This window comes from Myotis yumanensis, unplaced genomic scaffold, assembly GCF_028538775.1.
Source record: "Myotis yumanensis isolate MYYU_CA2020_CCGP unplaced genomic scaffold, mMyoYum1.0.hap1 SCAF_15, whole genome shotgun sequence".
NCBI lineage: Eukaryota > Metazoa > Chordata > Mammalia > Chiroptera > Vespertilionidae > Myotis > Myotis yumanensis.
The window spans coordinates 2,095,003-2,118,031 of NW_027223766.1; the positions used below are offsets into that span (position 1 = coordinate 2,095,003).

General features: G+C 50.0%; 1 protein-coding gene across 1 annotated transcript in view; it reads left to right on the forward strand.

The window, feature by feature from the left end:
• The window catches only part of MMP16 (matrix metallopeptidase 16), a 156,820-nt gene that overhangs the window by 86,237 nt on the left and 47,554 nt on the right, over window positions 1-23,029 (forward strand). Inside the window, exons 3-4 of the mRNA XM_070391840.1 lie at window positions 993-1,115; window positions 4,627-4,931. Coding sequence (XP_070247941.1) covers window positions 993-1,115; window positions 4,627-4,931 — 428 coding nt within the window. The remainder of the gene's footprint in view (window positions 1-992; window positions 1,116-4,626; window positions 4,932-23,029) is intronic.

Genomic DNA, 23,029 nt, shown 5'->3' on the forward strand with positions numbered 1-23,029 from the left:
GGAGCTTTGTCCCTTTCAAGAGTATAGACACTGTGAAGTATTTGGTGAAATACAGCAAAAGTGGATTCTTTTTATTTTGCTTTACTTTTCCCATCACTGTTGATCCCCTCCGTGCCCTCTCCCACTGCCAGGCACCCCACCCGCAGCCACACGCTGCTGTCCACGCCCGGAGCTCTCTTTCTCTCTGATTCTTTCCTGATCTCCGCTTTCCGCAGCCTGTGGGACCATGGAGTCTGCCCAGCTTTGTAAGCGTTACATTAAACGGGGTCATGAACAGGAGAGCCCTTTATGAGTCACTACAGAAAAAGTCCCAGCAGCAGGAAAACCGTTCTGTTTGGAGAAGAAGCAAGACCACATAGAAAACAGCAGTAGTCAGCGCGTCTCCAGGATTGCAGACGCCTGCACCTGTGAAATGTTCAGTTGATAAACCAAAAGCAGCATTTCGTTTTCTTAATATAAACACGGAAACCTTACTTCTGTGGTGCTAACCTCATGTTCAGGAGAAAACATTACTTAAGCATGGAATGTGGTTATCGTGTGGCTCTTACTTAGGAATTAGGACAATGACAGTGAAAAGAAGAAAAGGTGGGAAGGCAAATGCTATTAAACAAGTTCTCTGTGTGCAAGGCACACCCTCTTGGCTGCTGGAATTTAAGGTCACGTCATAGATTTTAAACATTGTTGAATGTTAGAGCTGGAGGAGACCTTACTGAGAATTTCTTTTCAAAGTCTCATTTTAAGACACTCAGTCTACCACTGGCTCAAAATAAATTAGAGAGAGAAAAATATCTAAAAGCTCTGTGATGTAAGCTAGTGAATCTTGATCATTCAGGAAAAATAATGTGCTTTCTATTTAGATTCAAACTGCCAGAAAGTGGGTGGGTTTCTGCTTTGGTTTTCCGGTCTCCTCATCCCACCGTAGACAGCTTCCTGCTGGTGTCCTTTGAGGTTAGCGCTGAGGCTGCTCACTAACGAAGGCCTGCTTCTTGCAGCTGGATGAAGAGGCCCCGGTGTGGGGTGCCTGACCAGACCAGAGGCGGCTCCAGGTTCAGCGTCCGCCGGAAGCGATACGCGCTCACGGGCCAGAAGTGGCAGCACAAGCACATCACCTACAGGTAGGAGCACTGGGCCACGTCCCGTCTCCACGTGTCACTGCTGCTCAGTTAGATGTCTCTTGACACCTTACACATGCTGACTACAGGGTGACCTGTTGTGGTGCAATGTTCACACAAGGAACGTAAAGCCACGATAGAGAAAGAGAACGGCTTGCCCTCTGGGGGCCCCCGTGGCTCTGGGTGAACTGCACCTCCAGCACCCCGAGGGCACACCTGTGTTCTGGGGGGCTGTCGCCGCCTACCCGGACACATGGTCTTCTCCCACTAGAGTTCACAATCTGAAAGCCCCTGAGTGACCACACAGGTAGTTGCACTTAAACACGATGTCTTTGGATAACTGGACTTTCCATGTCCGTGTGACGGTAAAGCCTGGCCACATGCAGTGCCTTTGCAGACAGCCACCTGGAGAGTGCTGTGAGGAGAGTGCTGGCTGCTGTGGGCCCTCCTGTGACAGCCTAGCAGGTGTGCAGTGGGTCCTCGTTGTTTCAGCGTGCAGCTCCTAATGACATGCGCTCTTCATGTACTTGCTGGCCAGCTTTACGTCTCCTCTGGTGAGGGGTCTGTCGCGTCTTCTGACAGACGAAGTGTCAGTGAGGCTGACCACGATGAGTGAGCTGTCTGAGGGGTCCGTTCCCTGTGCCCACCGCTGTTTCCCGTCTGTAGGGCTGCCAGCTACTGAGGCAGGGCCAGTCCAGGCTCCAACTGAGACAGTGCATTCGTCTAGCTATGTTCCTGCAATTCTGTCCGCTTTTGCCTCCTGTGCTTGGTTGTTCTGTGGCTTGGCACATAAACATTACGTTCTGCTATGTCTTCGTGAAAATCTGACACCTTTATCATTACGCAGCATGCTCTTTCTCCCTGGTAATGTTCCTTGCTCTGCAGCCAGCTCTGTCTGCAATTAATGTAGTTGCTACGGTTTTATTCCGATTAGTATAGTGTGGTGTATGCTCATCCCTGTACTTTTAATCTTACAATGTCTTTATAGTTAAGGTTGGTTTCTCATTGGCAGCACGTCATTGCTGTTAGCTTCTTACTCCTCTCTCTCTCTTTTCCTTGGTGTATAGTGACCATTCAGTTTCAAGCGATTATTGATATAGTTGAATTAGTATCTGCTGTATTTATAACTCTCTGCTGCCTATTGCTGTTCTTCTTTGTGGTGTTCTTTTGTCTTCCCTTTTTCTGCCTTCTATGCTTTTAATGAACATTTTATACATTTCCATTTTCTGTTACGTATCAATGATGCTCTTTAAAATTATTTTAGTGTTGTCCTGGCCATGTGGCTCAGTTGGTTGGATCATCGTCCTGTACACCACAAGGCTGCTACCTGTCCCTTTCCCTGCTGGGAACTCAGTGCTAGGCACATGTGGCTCCTGTTGTCATTGAAATCATCCTCATCATGTACTCACCGGCCTCCTCAGCCCTCACCATCATGTCTGTCATTGTCTAATTGTGTTGTTGTTCTTTTTATTGTTTCTCATCACTACAATAGAGAAGTTCTGAGGAAGCCTGCTTCCAGCTCTGTCTCTTGTCCAGAGAAGTGACACTGGATGGCAGGTTAAGTACACAATCGGGTCATCGCGGGGGATAGCATGTTCACAGGCAGTGCGGCAGGAAGCAGGGCCCCCACGGTCTGCATGCTTTCAGAGAGTGTGTCGAAAGCACACTTGCCTGAGCACGGGGACTTCTGCGGCCCACAGTGTGGGAAGGAATGACAGGCCACTGGGAAAACGGATTTGGAGAAAAGTCCGAGTTTCAGCATGAACCACGTGCCTCCTCACACAGGAGGCCCAGGGCAGGCTGTGTCGGAGGCCCCCTTCTGAGTGGAGTTGATGACATCACACAGAATGGAGCCTAAAGCAAAAGAATAAGTAAATGAGATAAATAAACCCACAAGGAAATGCTGCACCCCTCTCTCCCTGAGGGCACGAGCCTTTCACGCCACCATCCGTTGGCTCAGGTGGACAGTACGGCGACTTCCTTGGCACTAATTCTCTCTCACAGCCCGTGTCTGACCATTAGTGCATCTTGGCAGGTGTGTCCACACAGTCTGTCCACATCCAAGCATTTCCCAATGCCCCCACTGGTCCCGGCCCAAAGCCCCCGTGGTGTCCCTGCTCCACTCTTACTGCCTTGAATCTGCTGTCTCCCCCGTGGTGACCGCAGCTGTTGGTTTAACCTGTAGTCCAGTGTCACTTCTCTGCTCACCAGCTCCACGCTCCAGGTGTTCCCCTCTCATCTGGAGCAAAAGCCAGGTCCATAGCCCTACCTTGTCTTCATGCTGCCCTTTCTGGCCCCTGGCCCGACATCGCCCCCTGCTGGCCAGGCTTCGAACTAGCCCAGGCCCACTTATCATCTCTCCTACTCTTTTCCATGCGGTTTCCTTCCTCATTTTCTTGATCTATAAGAATATGTACCATCTGGACATTGTTACAATAGGGTTAAAATATAGTCTGCGTATAATTTCCCCACTGGGAAATATATCTCAACTATTTTTCCATGCTGCCAAGTGCCTTAAAAAGACAAAACTAATTTTAAGTTTTGTATATATTACGACACGCAATGGAGACACCATCATTGAACTATCACTCCATTATCATAAATCATTTAGATCCCACTTCTTTTATTATTGCATTGAAATAAATATTAACTTGGATATTCTATCCTCCTTCATATATTAAGATAGTTCCTTAGTGAGATTTCATGGATTCGTGGCTGTAAGATTGTTGGTTGAAGGAGTCTGAGATTTATTTATGCTTCTTGTGGAAGTTACTCATTGCTTTCCACAAAAATAATACAAACTTATACTACAACAATATAAAATATGTGTACGCATATTTATTTCATTCATGTTCTATTCAGAAAAATATAAAAAGAACTGAGAAAAGAGAAATATCTGATTAGTGCAAAATAAATTGAGAAAATTTTATAATTTTTATCTTTGTTATTAGCATCAAGACAAATAAATTAATTAAATAATGCCCAAGTTACTTCTTTAAATTTATATAATTGCTAAATATTTGTATTAAAAAGCTGTTCGCTCACATTGCCTATTTTAGCTAGAACAAATTACATATATAATAAGAAAACAATAGAACATCAGAAACAGTAATTAATTGGCCTTTTCTTTTAAAACTGAGAAATAACGGTGTCTGCAGAACTGGTGGCCATAGGTGCGCAAAGGCCTGGCTCGGATGGCGGGGGGCACACAGCGCTGACCCTGGAAGTCATGGCTCCCAGGAAGATGCTGGGCTTTTCTTTCAGTGCCTCCCCCTCCCCGGCATGTCCTGGAGGTCCTGCCGCCCCACACTCCGCAGGGACCCCCACTGCAGCGGGGGTGGAGGATGCTGGGCTGCGGAGAACCAGACGGCCCGTATAGTGAGCTCTAGCTACGGAAGCATAGATTTTAATTCATTTCTTCTATTCGTTATTTTACTCACTGAATAGATCAAAATCTCTAAGTCAGACTATTTGGAACGAAGCCATGCGCTTTATTCTTTTCTCTAAATTTCAGTATAAAGAACGTAACTCCGAAAGTGGGGGACCCTGAGACACGCAGAGCTATCCGCCGTGCCTTCGACGTGTGGCAGAACGTGACTCCCCTGACATTCGAAGAAGTGCCCTACAGTGAGTTAGAAAACGGCAAGCGAGACGTGGATATAACCATCATTTTTGCATCTGGTTTCCATGGAGACAGCTCTCCCTTTGATGGAGAGGGAGGGTTTTTGGCACATGCCTACTTCCCTGGACCAGGAATCGGGGGAGACACTCACTTTGACTCCGATGAGCCGTGGACACTAGGAAATCCGAATCACGACGGTAAGCTTGTCGTTCTTTCCGTAGCAAACACCTGTCTGATGTTTGGTTCTGGATGCCCAGTAATTCTCAGGCTTGCGGTACTGACTCTACATTTGTTTTTAAAATTATAAAACAACACATGAGGCTTTTCATAGTCTTTACAATAAGAATTTTTACGGGCCACTAGGTCATGGCGGTCTTTCGTGTGGTCTTTCGATGGAAGATGAGAGGCCTGGTTTTGTGCAGTGTCACTTAGTGCTGAAGTCTGGGTGCGTGTCACGCAGCCTCGCTTCCCACACTCCACTCCAGTGTTTCCACTCGACACTGAACCCTGGTTGACATTTGTTGTGTGGCTCCTTCCTGTTACTTTCTTTCCAATCTTCACCTTTCTATTCTGTAAATCTTGCCCCTTTCTTCTCTTACCCATTTCCTTTTGTCTCCCAATTTAATACAACTACAAAAGTTATTATTTTGTATTATATCCTTCTTTATTTTTATGAAAAACCACTTTCTTGCCAATGTGTTTTGACACATCTATCAGTTTTCTAATCCTATAATTAGTCGGATATGCAAAAATAGTGTGAAACTAAAATCCTCAATGCTAAAGGAGCAGTTACTTGAAATAAGAAGCATGGGTTTCTTCCCAGACAACAATCCATCTTCTGTTTTATGTTTAAAAAACAGTCATGGAATGTGAAGATCCTGGGGTTACAAGGTTCCAAAGCAGCCTCTCTCCAGTCCCTACAAACAAGAATGACATCTTTCCTTTCTCCCCACATAGGAGAGTGCTGCAGGACATACAAGTGTGCGTTTTTTTCATAACAGCTAACCAGCTCATAGCACTTTTACTTTCTCTTTGATGAGGGAAGCCCAGCCATCACATCAAGCGTTGTTAGTTCATTAGAAGGTTTAGTTAGCTGGATACTACCCATGAGTTTTTAGAACATGCAGTATTCAAACACTGTATAGGACTATAGGATGGATTAGGTCGAGTTAAACTTAAAATAACATCAGATTCCAAAGAAATAAAATGTAATAACTATTCATGCTTTACCCCCAAAATATCTAGTATTACACAAAATTATGTTTTGAATTATTGTCAATAGGAGTATTGGCTATAATATTAAAGATGGTTTCGTTGTTAAGAACTGGTTGGAGACTAGACGCAGATGGTGGGAAACTCCACGGCGGAATGAAAAGCAGGAACTTTGGGCTCAGACTGCCCTGTGTTTGATCCCGCTCCCTGGCGCCGGCCCAGGAGCCGGCCCAGGAGCCTGCCTGGGCGCGGGCTCTCTGCTCTGTGTCGGGCTGGGTATGCTCTTCGGGCCTGTGCAACCTCTTCCTGAGCAACTAGCAATGCAGCCCCCAACGGGAGCCGGCCTGATGCATTAGTCACGTAAAATAAACTGGGCTTCCTTTATTTTTATCAAAACCCCACAGGCATTCTAATGAACTGGTTCAGATGTCTTCAATTGTTAAAACTATTTTAAAGAATGGAAGGAATGTTTGCATTCTAACTGTCTGAGGAAAACAGCAGTTCCATTAGAATTTTGCTGAGACAGTCAAAACTGCATGCGCCTCCCAGGGAGAGACTTTCTTCAGAAATTCTGAACAGAGAAAATTGTTTCATTCCAGTAAAGAAGCTGTTATCGGTGGAATGGTGTTCTTGGGGTGCCGCTGGGATAACATTTCCAGAGGCCCCACCGGAGGACCATGTGGGTGAAAGCTTTACTTTTGTGGAATTACATCCCTGGGCTTCCGAAGTCCCATTTCTCTTCATCCGGTCGCGGAGGAAGCGTAGCTGGGGCTTCGGACCCGTCAGTGTCCAGGTTCCCTTCCAGGTTGAGCTGGATCCCGTCAGCGTCCGGCTAGTCAGTCATTGGTCCACTGTGTGGGGCCACATGGCCTTGGGCCACACGGGAGAGTGCAGGAGGGCCCTCCCCCAACAGCAAGCGTCCCAAGGGCCTCAAAAGCACTGATAGATCCTCCCTTCCCCCCACTGGTGGGCAGAGAATGACATAACCTGCAGCCTGGAAAGACCTGAGTGACTAACCATGTGCCTTATATGGACTGTACATTGGACCACCAATCCACACCTGCCAAATACCCTAAGCCCTTGTTCCTATATGGACCTTACATTAAGCCACCAATCAGCGTGCACCGAGAACACTAAGCCCCCATTCCTTCCCATTCCGCCCCTCAAAAGGCCTGCCCACCCCTGCACGTGCTGCTGTCCTCCCCTTGTGAGGCTGCCCGCAGGTGCTTCTCCTCTAATAAAGCCTGTAGTCCTGGTTTTCGGCCTCCATCTGATCTTTCAAGCACGAGAGATCGAATTCCTTTGTTCAGGGGATTCCATGTCCCAGATTTCCGAGCACTTGCAATGGCCGTGCCCAGACTGGCCAACCGCCTCTGTCCCCAGGTGTGGTGGACAGTCAGGTACCTTCCCCAGTCACCCAGCTTTACTGGGCACGAGTCCACCTTCCTTTTGTTGGACCCCGGGGAGTGTAAAGGTGTAGCTTTCTGATGCAGCTGCCCAAGTGACATGCCTCTAACATCTGGCCTTCCCTTGCTTCTTTCCTGTTATTAATGACTCCTTAGTCATAACGGTACCAGACCTAAGACAGCTACTTTACATTTATATCTCTGAAGCTGTGTTTGTTGTGCCCAGATTCCAAGATCCCCCAAAAAAATCCCACACTGGGAGCCAGTTCGATGCAACAGCAGAAGGACCTTTTATTTTTTGGGCTAGCTAGACCGACCCCCCGTTCCCGGCCGGCCCGGCCCTGCTCCCGGCCAGCCCGGCGACAGGAAGAGAGAGTGCCCTCCCATGGGAAAATCCGGCTTAAATAGGGGGGTGACGCAAGGGGATTGTGGGCCCTGCCGATTGGCCAGGCGTGAGCCGGGTCTTGTTACACAGGATGTGGTCATATCTATGGCGCGCACTTCCCTTGATTGTCATTGGTTAGTTTAAAATCCCGGGCGCGGCCAGCAGAGGCCTGGGCTTCCGGGAAGAAGGCTACACGTGGCCCCAACATGGAGGAGATGGCGGGGAGCGCATAGCCCTCACCCTTTCAGTGTTAATTGTGCTTTGTGGCCTCATAAATTTAAAATTATTTTTAAAATCTTCTCTGAAAGAGATGGTACTTTCCAAATACCCATATGTTCTTCTAAAATACTGAAATAAGAAATCTGCAGAAATCCTTTAGGTGTATCCTTTCTCAGCAGTTTTCTTAGGCATCAGCCAATATTTTTCGAAAAAGGAAGTTTTAAGAAAAAAATCTATGGGGACATTTGAGATGACATAGGAAATGGGAATGTTGGCACCGAGTTGAGTGGGATCCGTGTTACCAGTGCTCATGGCATGTGCTTAGTATGACGTAAGGAGTCTTCCAAGGAATACACATGTGGGGAGAATTCCGAAACACTAGTGAGTGTCCAGTGCAGCCAGTGGGCTGTTGACTCCGATTCTACGTGAACACATTCAGTTGCCTCTGAACTTGTACTGTCCAAGTATAACAATTTTTGTAAATAGGCCTATTATTAAAATCCAAAACAAAGCAATTATTTAATATTTAGTGTTTTATTTGGAGAAAAATATTGTTTTACTGGTCAAATAGGAATTTTTTTCCCTGTGAGTTTAAAGGAAATGCCTTTGCAAAACAATAGTGTTTCACATTGTAGGGATTAGGGAGCAGTTAACTGACTGTTCAAGATGTAACACATGGAGATTGATGCTAATTGAAATTCCAACCTTCGCCTGACAGCAGCAGGGCAGGAGGGGTGGGTCTGGGGAGGGTGGATTGTTTATCTCAGGGCCGCCTCTGGCTCCTGTGGGAGCTGGTGAGCGTGGGGAGCATCGGTGTCTGTCTGCGCTGATCCCAACTCTGATTGCCTTTGTATCAGGAAAACGGGAGGCGAGCTTCTGACGTCTTCACTGATAAACATCCCTTCGTCCAGTCCCCGTGCTCCTGGCTTACTTCCCTGGAACATAGTTTTCTCTCCTAGGCCAGTGGTCGGCAAACTCATTAGTCAACAGAGCCAATTATCAACAGTACGATTGAAATTCCTTTTGAGAGCCAAATTTTTTAAACTTAAACTATATAGGTAGGTACATTGTTATTAACTTCATTAGGGTACTCCTAAGGCTTAGGAAGAGCCACACTCAAGGGGCCAAAGAGCCGCATGTGGCTCGCGAGCCGCAGTTTGCGGGCCAAGGTCCTAGTCACTTGTCTTAGAAAGCAGAGCAGAGTAATTTAGCAGAAATGCAAATGGAGAGCCTCCTAAGTGCGGCTCCTTTTCCACCGCATATTGCTCAGCTAAGAAAGCAATTTGAATCCCATCAACCTCAAATGAGATAAAACAGTGTCTTAAGCTGCTGGTAACTCTTCATTCATCGTTATCCACCTTACCATCAATTTGCTCATACTCATGATACCTTTTGAAAACCCAACCTAAAGCCCATTAAGATTAAGTACATTATGCAATCGTTACATTAAACATAAATAAATAAACACACACACACACTCCTACTAAAAATGCCTTTTCTAAAAGAGTTTTTAAAAAAAATATTTTATGGAGTGGCTAAGCAAAGCATGCACAGTAATTCCCAGTAGGAAATGTTACTGTGATGTGGTTTTTGAAAAGTATCCATTGCCTGAATGCGAGATGGAAATTTTACCTCTGGCGAAATGTGAAGATTCCTTCTGCGAGTCATTATCTATTGTTTCCTTGGCGACAGTATGAAGTTTAAAGGGCGCTATCCATGTAAACAGGCTTGTCACAAAGCCTCTTCCTAATCAGACAGGTGTCTGTCCCCTTCCTGGGATCTCAAATGGGTAATTCTCAGCAGAAGTTCCCTATGGACATGGCATAGAACTGTGACCGAGAAGTGTCTGGAGGCAGATCTGATTTTACTGTGTTGCAGTTCTAGTGACAGGAAGAATGCATGCCTTTGGCTGTGTTTATTGTCAGAAAAGTCCCTGCCAATGAGTGCTCTGATGGTGTCTGTTTAAACACCAGGAAAAGAGAGACGTTGATCTGGATTTCCTCTGCGATGTCAAGCACTTAAATCTACTACCTCCATGTGATCATGTGATGGTTACCTTTACTCGTAACTGGGCTGGGCTAAGGGATGCCCAGGCTCCTGGTAAATACCTCTGGGTGTGTCTGTGTGGGTGTGTCTGGGAGAGATTCGCATTTGAATCAGGAGACAGAATAAAGAAAATTGACGCTGGCCAATGTGGGGGCATCAGCCTGCCTGCAGGGGCCCCGCTGGAATGAGAGAGAGAGAGAGAGAGAGAGAGAGAGAGAGAGTTTTTGTTCCACTTATTCATGCATTCATTGGCTGATTGCATAAATAACCAGGGATAGGCTGGCAACCTTTTGGTGCATAGGATGCTGTTCTAACTGGCTGAGCCACCGGCCAGGGCTGAAACTTTAAGTTGCCACAGCGTCCCTCCTCCCCAGCTGGTGAGACCTGTCCGCAGGAGCAGGAACAGCCCCATGCAGCCCACGTGGACTGCAGCTGCCAGCAGTGGATGCCCTGGAGAGCTGTGAGCCCTGCGGTGTGTCCTGCCGGAAGCGGGCCTGTGAGCCCGGCCCCTCAGCCCGCTCTCCACCTTTTTCATTGAAAGGTCATTTGACCAAATGCAGGAGAAAAGGAGGCAAGTCCAGAGACAATGACAGAGCCTCTCTGCTGGTTGTCTCTCTCATTCGAAGCTGTGAAAGGAGAAAACAGTAAAATGCAAATAACATGAAGACCCAGAGGTAATGGGGCTTTTGGTATGTCCCCGGTGCTCTGTGAATTCATTTTAGATATTTAACTCGCGCATTACTCACAACAGACTTATAAAATAGGAAGTGCAATTATTTCCATTTTGCAAGGAAATTGAGGCACCAGAAGTTTGGTGACTTGCCCAGGTTTCCCTAGTTAGCACAACAACAGCAATGAAGCCATTACACAGTCCTAAAGGATCAGGGAAGTGGAATAGTACTTCCATTTTTAGGAGAAAAATGTATCGCTGAAATATTTTCTCAAGGGAACCAAGAAAACAATATTGGAAACAACTCAGAATGCCCATAAAGGCTCGCTGGGAGCAGGAAAAGAAAGCCTGTTATACTCCAACACCAGAGCCTGTCGTGTGGAAGGAGAGCTAGGCAAGTGTTTCCAGGAGAGCCGGGAAGGTAAAATGACTACGAACAGAAGGCGCGGGGATCAATCCAGCTTGCGATTATGGGTTCTCCCCAAGGAGGGGAGGGTGGAAAAATTAAAGTGACAGAGATAAGCCACCACAGAAGAGCAAAAATGCCTCATTCTAAATTCAGACCAGTAGTATGCAGTTCAAAAGAGTTACTGCATTCATTGTAAAATTAATTAATGCAATCAGATTCATGAATAAATATGAACACATGCTGGTTGTCATGTGCCCCCGAGTTGGCTCTGACTCCTGGGGACCCCATGAATGTTGAATGGGTGAGCTGGCAGGTAAGACAGATAAGGAAAGATAAAGATCAAGGATGACCTTTCATCTACAGCCACACAGGAAACTACCAAACAACACAGAAGCCAGAAGGCAGTGCTAAGAGAAAACAACTAGAATTACCAGACAAAACTGTTGTTCAAGGATTAGGATAAAAAGAATAAAAAATGAGAAAACTGATCATTCGTTTAACATGTATAAGAGGCTTTCTAAGACAAGTAGTACAGGATGAGAAGGAGCCTGTAAGAATAATCTTCGATGAAAGGAAGAATTTTGATCAAAGAAATTAATGAATGTTCTATCCATCCTATATAATAAAATCCTAATATGCTAAGTGTCTGGTCGTCGTCCAGTCATTCATTCAACCAATCAAAGCGTAATATGCTAATGATATTCTAAGGCCACTCAACTGCTCACTATGACATGCACTGACCACCAGGAGGCAAACTCTCTGACCAGTAGGTTAGCTTGCTGCTGGGGTCCTGCCAATTGGGACTGAGCGAGATGGGGCGGACACACCCTGGAGCCCTCCCCAGCTGGCCAACCTCCCGCATCCCTCCCCGGCCCCGATTGTGCACTGGTGGGATTCCTCGGTCTGGCCTGTGCCCTCTCGCAATCTGGGACCCCTCAGGGAATGTTGGAGAGCCAGTTTCGGCCTGATCCCCCAGGCCAGACCGAGGAACCCCACTGGTGCATGAATTTGTGCACCAGGCCTCTAGTAAGATAATAATGTATAATCTGTGCAGTTAAAAAGAGACAGAAGTTCCTTTTACAGTAATAACAGGTAAACCAGGGAAGGAATGGACAGCATTACATTATTCTAAAAGTCTTATATTGTTTAACAGTCAGGGTAAGGAATAAATCTTACATGTTTTCAAGTGGACATAGTCAATCTTTAAGGATAACCAATAAAAAAAACGTTTTAAGGAGAGTATACATTTAAAATGTCAAGAAAAGAAAAATAATGGTATAAAACAGAACAAATTAAAAAGATCAGAATAAAATAATTTTAAAATTCCAAACAGATCATTAACCTCCATGAATGTAAACAGACTGAATGGGCCAGTTCCAAAGCAAAGTTCCTAAAAACAAAATCCCACTGTCTAGCACGTGTGTGCCCTGGGGGACGAGGGGCAGAGCCCAGGATTCGCGGGTTTCATTTCTGACGCGTTGGTCGTCTGACCAGAGTCGTGCCCTTGTTCACCAGCAGAGTCTTTTCACACCAGCATTGTTTCCAACAGCAAAGGAAGCAGAACCACCCACAGGCCTGTGTTAGGAGGTTAATATATACCGAGAGTTTACAGGAACACGTGGAACGCCGAATGGCAGGAAAATGTGTCACGACTGCTACCAGCAACAACATAGACGGTTCTGAGAGAAAGATGAGTGAATAAGGAAAGTTACAGGAGACAAGACATACTGTGATTCCATTTGTTCTGAGGTTCAAAAACAAGGGCAATAAAAGAGACAGCCGTGGAAATGCCTCTCACAGCAAGGGGGAATGTCACAGCTGCAGGGTGATGACCAGCCGCAGGAGGTGGGGCACGGGATAGGGACCAGCGTGCCAGGAGATGGGGCAGGGGAGGGCGGGGTTCCCAAAGGGAGGTGGTTTTTAGGACTATGTTAGTATCATGCTTCATAATTTGCATAGATGCTAGTAATGTTGTCTTCCATGTATCAAATAGCACATAACTAGGATCCATCATCAGAAATGGGTCTTGCAAAGAGTACGGAAGCCAAATTGAATCTTACCTGTCAGGAAGTTTTCATGCAAAAAAAAGGCATCTGAATTAAGAATTGAAGGAAAAGTATAATTTTGGCCAAGTGACATAGGAAGAGGGGAATGTTAAAGCGACTATGGAGATGGTCAGCCTGTGTACACATGAGGACACGCTCATTGGGGGCAGGGCTCGGGACCTCAGCACTAGCCGCTAGGCTGGTGGGCTCTGCTGGGGCAGCCCCACGGCTCTGAAGCCTCGCCCAGGCCCGGGCCCCTCTATCCAGGCTATGCGGTATTTAACTTTGATGACTTTTCAAATGGTATATCCACTCTTTTGTCTTTTCAGAGTTTAAAAATTTCCCTATTAAAGTATGCAAATGTGTTCTTTAATTTATTCAAACACTGAATGTGGTTTAGCAGGCAGCATTTTATCCCTTTTCTTCTTAAAAGTTTTTGATGTGAAATAATTGGTTTTCTGAGTTCTTGCAGGCAGCAGTGCCTTCTCATCAAAATGTTAGGAAATGCACTCAGTAAGGTTATTAAGCCTTTTGAAGAATATATAAAACTAGAGGCCCAGTGCACAAATTCATGCACAGGTGGGGTCCGGCCGGCCTGCCCTGACAGGGGTCGATAGGGCCAGGCCAGTAGGGGTGAGGGGCCTTGGGCGGTTGGCCAGCTAGCCCCACCCCCAATCAAAGAGGGGGGGCTGATCCGGGGGCCTGACTGGCCAGGGGGAGGGGCTGCGGTGGTTACGGGGGGCCACTCGGGATCCCGATCGGGCCAGTTGGCTGCCGCAGTGCGCGTCATAGCAACTGGTTGTTCCGGTTGTTACAGTCATTCCACTTGTTCTATCATTTCGGTCGCTTGGATTTTATATATATAGATACTAAAGGCCCAGTGCATGAAATTCGTGCATGGGTGGGGTCCCTAGGCCTGGCTGGTGATCAGGGCCGATCAGGGCTGTCTCGCCCAGTCCCGATCAGGGCCTGCCAGCCACGGGGCCTGCCAGCTGCTGGATGGGGCCTTCCGGATGGGAGGAGGGACTGTGGGAGGTTTCCCAGCCGGGGGAGGGAGGAGAGACTGGGGGATGTTGGTTGGCCGTGGGAGCGCACTGACCACTAAGGGGCAGCACCTGCATTGAGCGTCTGCCCCCTGGTGGTCAGTGCATGTCATAGCGACTGGTTGACTGGTCATTCCGGTTGTTACAGTCATTTGGTCGTAATGGTCACTTTGGCTTTTATATTTATATAGACTAGAGGCCCAGTCCACAAAAATTTGTGCACTTGGGGGGGTCCCTCAGCCCGGCCTGTGCCCTCTCACAGTCTGGGACCCCTCAGGGGATGACCACCTACTGGCTTAGGCCCGCTTCCTGGGGGATCGGGCCTAAGCTGGCAGTCAGACATCCCTCTGACAGCCCGGAGCCCTTGGGGGATGTCCACTTGCCAGCAGGGAGCAGGCCTAACTGCAGTCGGACATCCTTAGCGCTGCTGAGGAGGCTGGAGAGGCTCCCACCACCACCACTGTACTGGCAGCCATCAGCCTGGCTTGTGGCTGAGCAGAGCTCCTCCCATGTGAGAGCGCCCTGACCACCAGAGGGCAGTTCCTGTATTGAGCGTCTGCCCCCTAGTGGTCAGTGTGTGTCATAGTGACCAGTCATTCCCAGTCATTCTGCTGTTAGGGTCAATTTGCATATTACCCTTTTATTATATAGGAGGGCCTGGCCAGCCTGGGTGAGGGACTGATGGCTGTTTGCAGACTGGCCACAACCCCCAGCCACCCAAGCTCCCAGTGGAGGCTGGCTGGAAGCGGGTATCTGGGATTTATTTGTCTTCTATCATTGAAACTTTGTTGCCATGAGCGGAGGCCTCAGCCGGCTCAGGGCTGGCGGGAAGCTTGGCTTCCTCCATTGCCTGGGCAACCAAGCCTCCTGCTTGCTCCAGCTCCATGGCTGCCGGCCGCCATCTTGGTTGGGTTAATTTGCATATAGTCGCTCTGATTGGCTGGTGGGCGTGGCTTAGGGAATAGCAAAGGTACAGTCAATTAGCATCTTTGTCTTTTATTAGTGTAAATTACAAAGAACTTCGTTATATTTCAGTATCTTACCAAAAAAATCAAGTCAGTGGAATTTTATTCACAGCAACAGTGGCAACCAGATTAATTTTATCTTCCTGGTTTCCGTAATTGAATAAATTACAGTTTGAGTTCAACTAAGGCACGTGTTAGCGTCGGTGCTTTTAACATGTGTCCACACACCACTCAGACACTGTCCCTTTGTAGCTGTGTGATTCCTTTCTAGTGGCTGTGGGGCACTGAATTAATCGCTTCTAATGAGTAGAATGTGGTGGTGCTGTTGGGTCATGCAAAGAACTCACGATTGGATATCTTTCTCTCTCTCTCTCTCTCTCTCTCTCTCTCTCTCTCTCTCTCTCTCTCTCTCTCCTCCTCAAGATATTTGCCTTAGAGCCCCATCACTCTGTTCTGTAGAAGCCCAGGCCGTATGGAGAGCCAGGAGGAGGGACTTCTCCAGTCACCAGCACAAGTTTGCCAGTGAGCCTCGCTGGAGGGCACTCTGGCCTCAGGCCTCCCGGAGGCACACCCCAGCCTCAAAGGAGACACCTCGCTCAGCCCTGGTAGCAGTGAATAACTAGAATGTCATTCTTGAAGTTTTTTACAAAAAGCAACTCTAAAAAAACATATTTTAGGGCTTTCAAGTATTGACACTCACTCTTACAGACATAGACAATCTTTCATTTTCTACTTTTTGAAAACTGAGGGTGTGGCTGACGTGGGGGACGTGCAGATGCCTGCCTCCGCGGCTGGAGGCAGGTTGTGTAGGAGCAGCCGCCTGCGAGGAAGCCAGGAGGCAGAGCAGCATGGCCTGGGGAAGGCTGTGAAAGGTCTGGGTGCTTCTGCGAATCGGTCCCTGAGTAAGTGCCTGCCCAGGAAGTGATGGGCTGGGACAAAGGGGTCACTCCTGTCGAACTCCTTCTTCCTGGCAGGCACTGAGCGGGCGGCGGGGCCACAACAAGGGGCACTGCCCCGTAGCAGCCGGAAGGGAAGCGGAGGGCGTGCCTGCAGCTGTGTGGCAGGGGTTTGCAGGAGCGTGGCCGAGGGCAGGCAGTGAGCCGGGTGGGAAAGGAGAGCTGCAGGGAAGGTGTCCCTGGGAGGACGGGGAAGGGGGGCCTGGTCACGGAGGGCAGTTTGTAGCAGGTGACTGCACTGTCCTTAGTAGGGACCCCATTGGGGTGTCGCAATGGTGAGGTTTCACACGCCCCAGGTGACCGCACTGTAGTTAGTAGGGACCCTTTGGGGTGTCGTGGTGGTGAGGTTTCACACGCCCCAGGTGACCTGACGGCAGGTGCCTCGGGCGGATGTGGCTGGGCTCCCGGGACCCTTTGCCTCTTGTGATGGCTTTTGTTCCCAGCTGGACGTGCATGGACGGTACATTTTACTGCTTGTCATGAAAGCCATGGAAATAAAGCTCCTGAGCAACGGTCGCGGGGCGTGCCGTCTTTTCGGAGTCAGCATTGCGCCTGCGCCTCCCTGTGCCGTGAGCCCACATGACGTCTCCCGCCTCGGTTTGGGCGATGACGCTTACTCCAGACAAGTCTGTGTTTTGCGGGGGTGGCAGGTAGTAATTCATGGAGGGTCATATTCAGCACAGAAACGGGGCTTCGGGTTCAAACAGACCTGGGTTCCGAGGTGCAGTGCCACTTCCCAGCTCATTAAGTTCTTTCTCCAACCTTTGTTTCTTCGGTTGCTGTTTGGGGGTAACCCCATCACCTCAAGGGGTCCTGTGAGAATTCCCTTCTGGGCAGGTGGGTATCCAGCGTGTTCATTTCTGTTCCCTCATTAAGAAAGAAGACTTCGCCTGGCAGGGGGCTCCGTTGCTGGGCGTTGTCCTGTAACCAAAAGGGTGCGGGGTGGATTCCCAGGCAGGGCCCAGACCTGGGTGATGGGTTCCATCCCGGTCAGGGTGCACACGGAGGCCACCGCCCGATGTTTCTCTCACCCTTCCTCTCTCTCTCAAAATCAATAGAAATACCCTCTGTGAGGATTAAAAGAATGAGGTTTCATTACAGAACACGTTGGATAAATCATGGCCAGATAAAAGCCAATTTTCTTTTTCTTTCATTCTTATCCCCCAGTTTGGCTTCCCCATCCTAACGGCAGACTTAGAGAGTAGACGAGGAAGAGGCTTAGCGACACCCAGCCTTTTGCAGGACCCGGCGTATGTTCCAAAATAGGCCGTGGCCGCCGGCACAGGCGCCTCTGGCTTGTCCGTGCCGCAGGCATGTGTGCTTTTAGCCCTCCTGACGTCACTAATATGGGCTTTTTGATCAAACCAGAGCCTGAAGGAAGCACACAGGTGCTCGGGTCTCCATGACCCAGAGCTTCCCCTTCCTCGCGTGCAGGCCGGGCGTGTGCGTCGTGCTGACCCATTCCAAGTGCTTATGAAATGTTCCGTGGCTGTACACCTTTGAAAAAACTTAATGATTTTTGGAAGACCGATTAGATGGGTATTTGATTTCCTTATATTTTAATGCCAGAAAATGTCAAGATATTAGCAAGGAAATGAGAAATTCAAAACTCAGGTTGGCAGTGAGCTGAGAGGGACGAGGGAGCCGAGGAATGAGGCGAGAGAAAGCAGACCGAGTGGGTGGGGCCCCTGAGAGCCAGTGTTTGGGCAGGTTCATGGGATCACACACGTTAGAATTATTTATAACAGTTCTTATGTATGAATATTGATAGTCATTGTTTTTAATCTTCACCCAAGGACATGCTTAGAGAGAGGAAGGGAGAGAGAGCGAAACATTGACTGGTTGCCTTCTGTGCGCTCCCAACCAGGGATCAAACCACAACCCAGGTACATGCCCTGACCCGGGATCAAACCAGCAACCCTTCAGCACATAGGACAACGTTCCAACCGACTGAGCCACTCCGGCCTCGCTGCGTCATCATTTTTTTATACTTGGGGTATGTGGTCCTCCCAGGGCACAGCATGTGAAATGCGTGGATGGCGAAGGAACATTGGATGAACATAGACGTAATGATGACACGAAAGTGATAGTGAATGCGTGATCGTTCATCGGATGCAGCTGGGGTTCTGAGACTGTGGGGCACACAGAGACCCGGAGATCAGAGATGTCAGTGAGCTGCCAGCCCACCCGGGTGTGGGCAGCAGTGGCCTCCCGTAGGAGCCAGAGACTGACCCTGGCCTGGGTGCCCCCGTCAGCGTGCGCAGAACCGCGACCTGGGGCGCAGTGCTAAGCCCCGGGAGCCATTGTGACCCTCACCCGAGGAAAGCGGTCTGGCGCTTTTTAATTCTCTAAAGCTCATCACTCGACAGCAACTTCTGTTTCTAGTGGAATTCAAGTCACAGGGCGGCACTTTCTTTAACAATGTTCCCTTTACACTGTGGTGCAGGGTTAGTTACATGCCTGCCAGTCATCTGGAGAGTGACACTTGGAACTCTCGGCCAGGGCTTCTGATTACAGTGCCGTGGCGAGCGGCGGTTCCTGTTGATCTCTCAGTGCCCTGCAGCCTCGCTTTTCCTTAGACGAGCAGCGCCCGCCCTGCGACCCGGGTGGACGGAGAACTGGCTGGACCTGAGGGGAGCAGGTCCCTGAAATGCAGGACCGGCTGCGGGTACTTGTTTCACTTGTTGGTTCTCTTATTGGTCAAATATACAAACCACATGTGACTCAGAGACTGTCTTCCTGTGAGAACCATGCAGGGGTCCTGAGGCCGACCCAGAGCCAGGCTTCACGCACCTGTTTGCTGGGGCGGGAGCGGGTGCACAGGCAGGAGGTTGTGCAGGTGAAGAATAAAAACAAGGTGTAACCCTGTACAGGGCCCTGGGGCTCTGACCAGGAAGTTGCATCTGTGGCCAAAAGCAGGCAAGAGTGCCCACAGGTATTTCGGAGCCAGCACTGAGCTCAGGTGTCACCGGGCTCTTCCTGGTCCCGGGAGCCCCGGTCTGTGCTCAGGTCCCTGGTGGGTCCTCGGCTGCTTGAGATCCGTGTCTGGTCCTCGGTGTGCCTGGTGGAGGAGGGCCCTGACCTGAGCCCACGGGAGCACCTGCAGCCACACTCCCTGGCTGCCTGGCGGGCAGCTCTGTCCCTAATGTCTTGTGATGTCAGATGTGTATCTTAGCAAAGGCATCTGGTTTGAAATCCCAAAGGTGCTCATGCTGAGTCTGTGTTCTGTATTCTACATCCAAAAACGCCGGTGGCTCCTTTTCTCCCGCCGCCTTCTCAGCTGCGCATGCCTGTGGACACGCCTGAGGTCTGCTCCCATATTGCACGCGTGCACACACGCCTCGTTCCCCACCTTCCTAAGTGCCCCTCCTTCCTCATGTGTGTGTCTCCGTCTGTGACTGTAACACGCTCACTGTGTGATCCCAGTAGCCACATTGCATTGGTTTCTTATTCAGAGTAGCATCTTTAGAAAAAAAATTCCTGTTTTCCAGTAAATGCAAATATATTTTTATTGATTCCAGAGAGGAAGGGAGAAGGAGAGGGAGATAGCAAGATCAATGATGAGAGAGAATCATTGATTGCTGCCTCCTATACCCGCCCCCCCCCCCCCCCCCCGGGGGATCGAGCCCGAAACCCAGGCATGTGCCCTGACCAGAAGTCAAACCGTGACCTCCTGGTTCATAGGTCGATGCTCAACCACTGAGCCACGGCGGCCGGCCAGTCCTGTGCCTTTTCATTTCCCCTGCCTGACCTTTGACCATCCCCGTGATAGCGCCTCCACAACAGTCAGTGAAAGCAAACGGTTCTCGCCCCCCAGGCATTTCCTCCGGACGGGTCCCCTGTATTACCTGTGACCACAGGTATTTGCCGACACGTGTCAGGCACTGTAGTTCGTTGTCTGAAGCCAAGTGAGAGCAGCTGCCTCTTCAGTCTCTCATCCTGCTTTTCCATTCCAGTCCTCTGCACGAGAGAGAGTCAGAGACCCTGGGTGGGTGGGAGGAAGAGGCTGGCGAAGGGGCCACGCATTCAGCTGTGGACGGGAAGGCCTGGGACCTGGGGAAAAACCTAGTGGCTGCTGTGATCACACTGTCCTGTAATTGAAACGTGAGCAGAAACGAGGTTCTCACGAAAGTGGATGTGCGAGGTGACGGGTGTGTTCATTCGCTCCGTAAAGGGAATCCGTTCCAAGCACATGTGTATTAAATCCCCACTCTGTGCATTTTTAATGTGGTACCGATTTACTTGTCAATTACACCTCAGCAGAGCTGGGGGAGGAGTCCTGCCCCGTGTCCAGGTGGAAATTGCATCCTACCCTGCAGCGCTCAAACGCTGAGGAGCACTCCCCCCAGAAACTGCCCGCTCGTTCCCTCGTGGGGATGGACCCTCGCTCGGGGCCGGCAGGTCTGCGTGAGCACTCTGGCCTTGGTTACTGCAGCATTTCGGTCTTTAAAGAACTCAGTGTAGATGGGGAAGATTTGCTGAAGAATGGATGCAGTCAGCGCCAAGTGCTGAGAGCAGGGGCTGCTGAAGGAGCGGTGGGCCAACGCCGCGCGGGCCACGCACCCAGGAGGCTCCGCAGAGAGGGGGGCGTTGGTGCATCTCATCGCCTGCTCCTTCTGCCTCCAGCACACCGAAGGGGGTCCCCCCAGGAAGACAGCTCAGAGGCCTGCGCACTGAAAAGCACATGCCCTGTGCTGGACGGAGGTGGAGGTGGCCTTGGGAGGAGGCTGGCCCGAGGAGGGCCCGGTTGCCTCGCTGAGGAATGAGGGCTTCCCTGGCAGGCAGAGGGAGCACAGCCTTAACCCCAGCCCCTTACATCCTTTCAGGATCTCCTTTCGGTGATGCTGATGCTCATCTGGAGCTGGCCTCTGGGTGCCGGGCATCCTCACCTGGAACCCCTGGCATTGCTCTAACGGTTAGAGTCTAACCAGTCTCCGTTCCCAGGCTCTGCTCTGACCACCGCTGAGCGTCTGTCCCGCTCACTCCCTTGATCCGTGATACAAATATCCTTGGACGTCAGAATGTGGGAGTTGGTCTTAAATAGATTTCATCACTTACCTCGCCCCACAGTGTTATTGCTTCCTGCCTTGTGGGACATACATGCACGGCGAGCAGTCACTCCCTCACATACCCACAGCCCCTTTCTTCTCGCTCCCTTTCCTGTTCACCTTGATACCAAAACTGGTGAAGTTGTCACCCAACGTCGCACACACACCCTGGGCTGAGGCTGGGAGAGACCTCCGCACAGCGATGCCCTCTCCCTTTGGTCCCTGAGCACCAGTGCAGTGACAGCTCTCCGCAGCCTGTGCACCCTGTGCGCCAGCCTGGCCTCTCCTCGCTCCTGCCTCCGTCGTCTCCTCTCAGTCAGGACCTCCTGTCTCAGTACAGTGAAGCCTCAGAAGAGTCTTAAGGGCCCACCAGGGCTCCCACCACCAACCAGACTGGGCCCTTGCATGCTGCCTCCTTCCTGTCAGAGGTGGAGCTGTTATCAACATAATTAGACGGTGTATTAATGTTCATAACAGGAAAAAAGCACAAGGGGTGCATGACGTGAAGTCGGGGTGAGGCGGGGAAGGTGCTGCTGTCAGTCTAACTTGGAAAAAAGAATTGATCGGAGAGGGCAAGCAGGGCTCATCAGTGAAGCCCCTCTCTTCGCTCCCGCTCCCTGCACTCTGGCTCTGTGACCGCACTCGCCTGTGCGCCTCCACAGCCCTGTGGTGTAGCAGCTGCATGTCTCCGGCCCGGCAGACCCCACACGCCATGCACAGCAGCGGGAGCACCGCTAAGCCACCGAGCTGGGCTAGACGGGCTTTCCCGTGGAGCAGAGGCAGTGGCCGTGGCCTAATCCGGCCCTGCCCGAGACAGGCTGGTCTCTTCATAGCAGACGGAGGGAAGGGGCCAGACGTTCGATTCCATGGGAATAAAGATCATGAGCGCTGAGTCTCAGGAAGTGCCTTTCCTTGTAATGTCGTCAGAACCCACTCCCACGGCGTCTCGGACTGAACACTCGGATGAGCTGCTGGTGATGCTGCCCACGCTCACCCTCACCAAGCAAACCAACACGCACATGCACACACACCCACGCACACACACATACACCCACGCACACACACACACAAACACATGTGCACACACGCACACACACATACACGCACACACAAACACATGTGCACACATGCACACGTGCGCGGACACACAAACACATGTGCACACACATGCACACACGCACACATACATGCGCACGCACACACACAAACACATGTGCGCACACGCACACGAACACACAGGCGCAGTTCGCCTGGGCTGTTTCCCGTTTTCTCTCCTCGCACCTGCACTCTGTTCTCTAAGCAGCCCTGTCATCCTCCTTTCCAAATACACCCAGGATGTCACTGCTTCCCTCGGCCTCCGCCACTCCTGCTTCAGGCCAGGTCACCCGCATCTTGGCGCCAACGTCCCAGGTTGGCACACCCTGCTTCTGGTTTCCAAGGGTCCCACAGAGTCCTGGTCACTGTCTGTTCCAGCGGGTCCCCGCTCTGCTCAGAGCGTGCAGGGCCCCACCACTCAGACTAGAAGCTATCTGTTACCATTGTCCAAAGGTCTGCGTGTCCTGGCTCCATGTGCCCTCCAGCTTCCCGGCCTCTGCCTGTCTCCCCTTATCATGTCACCATGTAACACCTGTACGTCTCTCTATCATGTCACCGTGTAACACCTGTACGTCTCTCTATCATGTCACCGTGTAACACCTGTACGTCTCTCTATCATGTCACCGTGTGACACCTGTACGTCTCTCTATCATGTCACCGTGTAACACCTGTACGTCTCTCTATCATGTCACCGTGTAACACCTGTACGTCTCTCTATCATGTCACAGTGTAACACCTGTACGTCTCTATCATGTCACCGTGTAACACCTGTACATCTCCCCTTATCATGTCACTG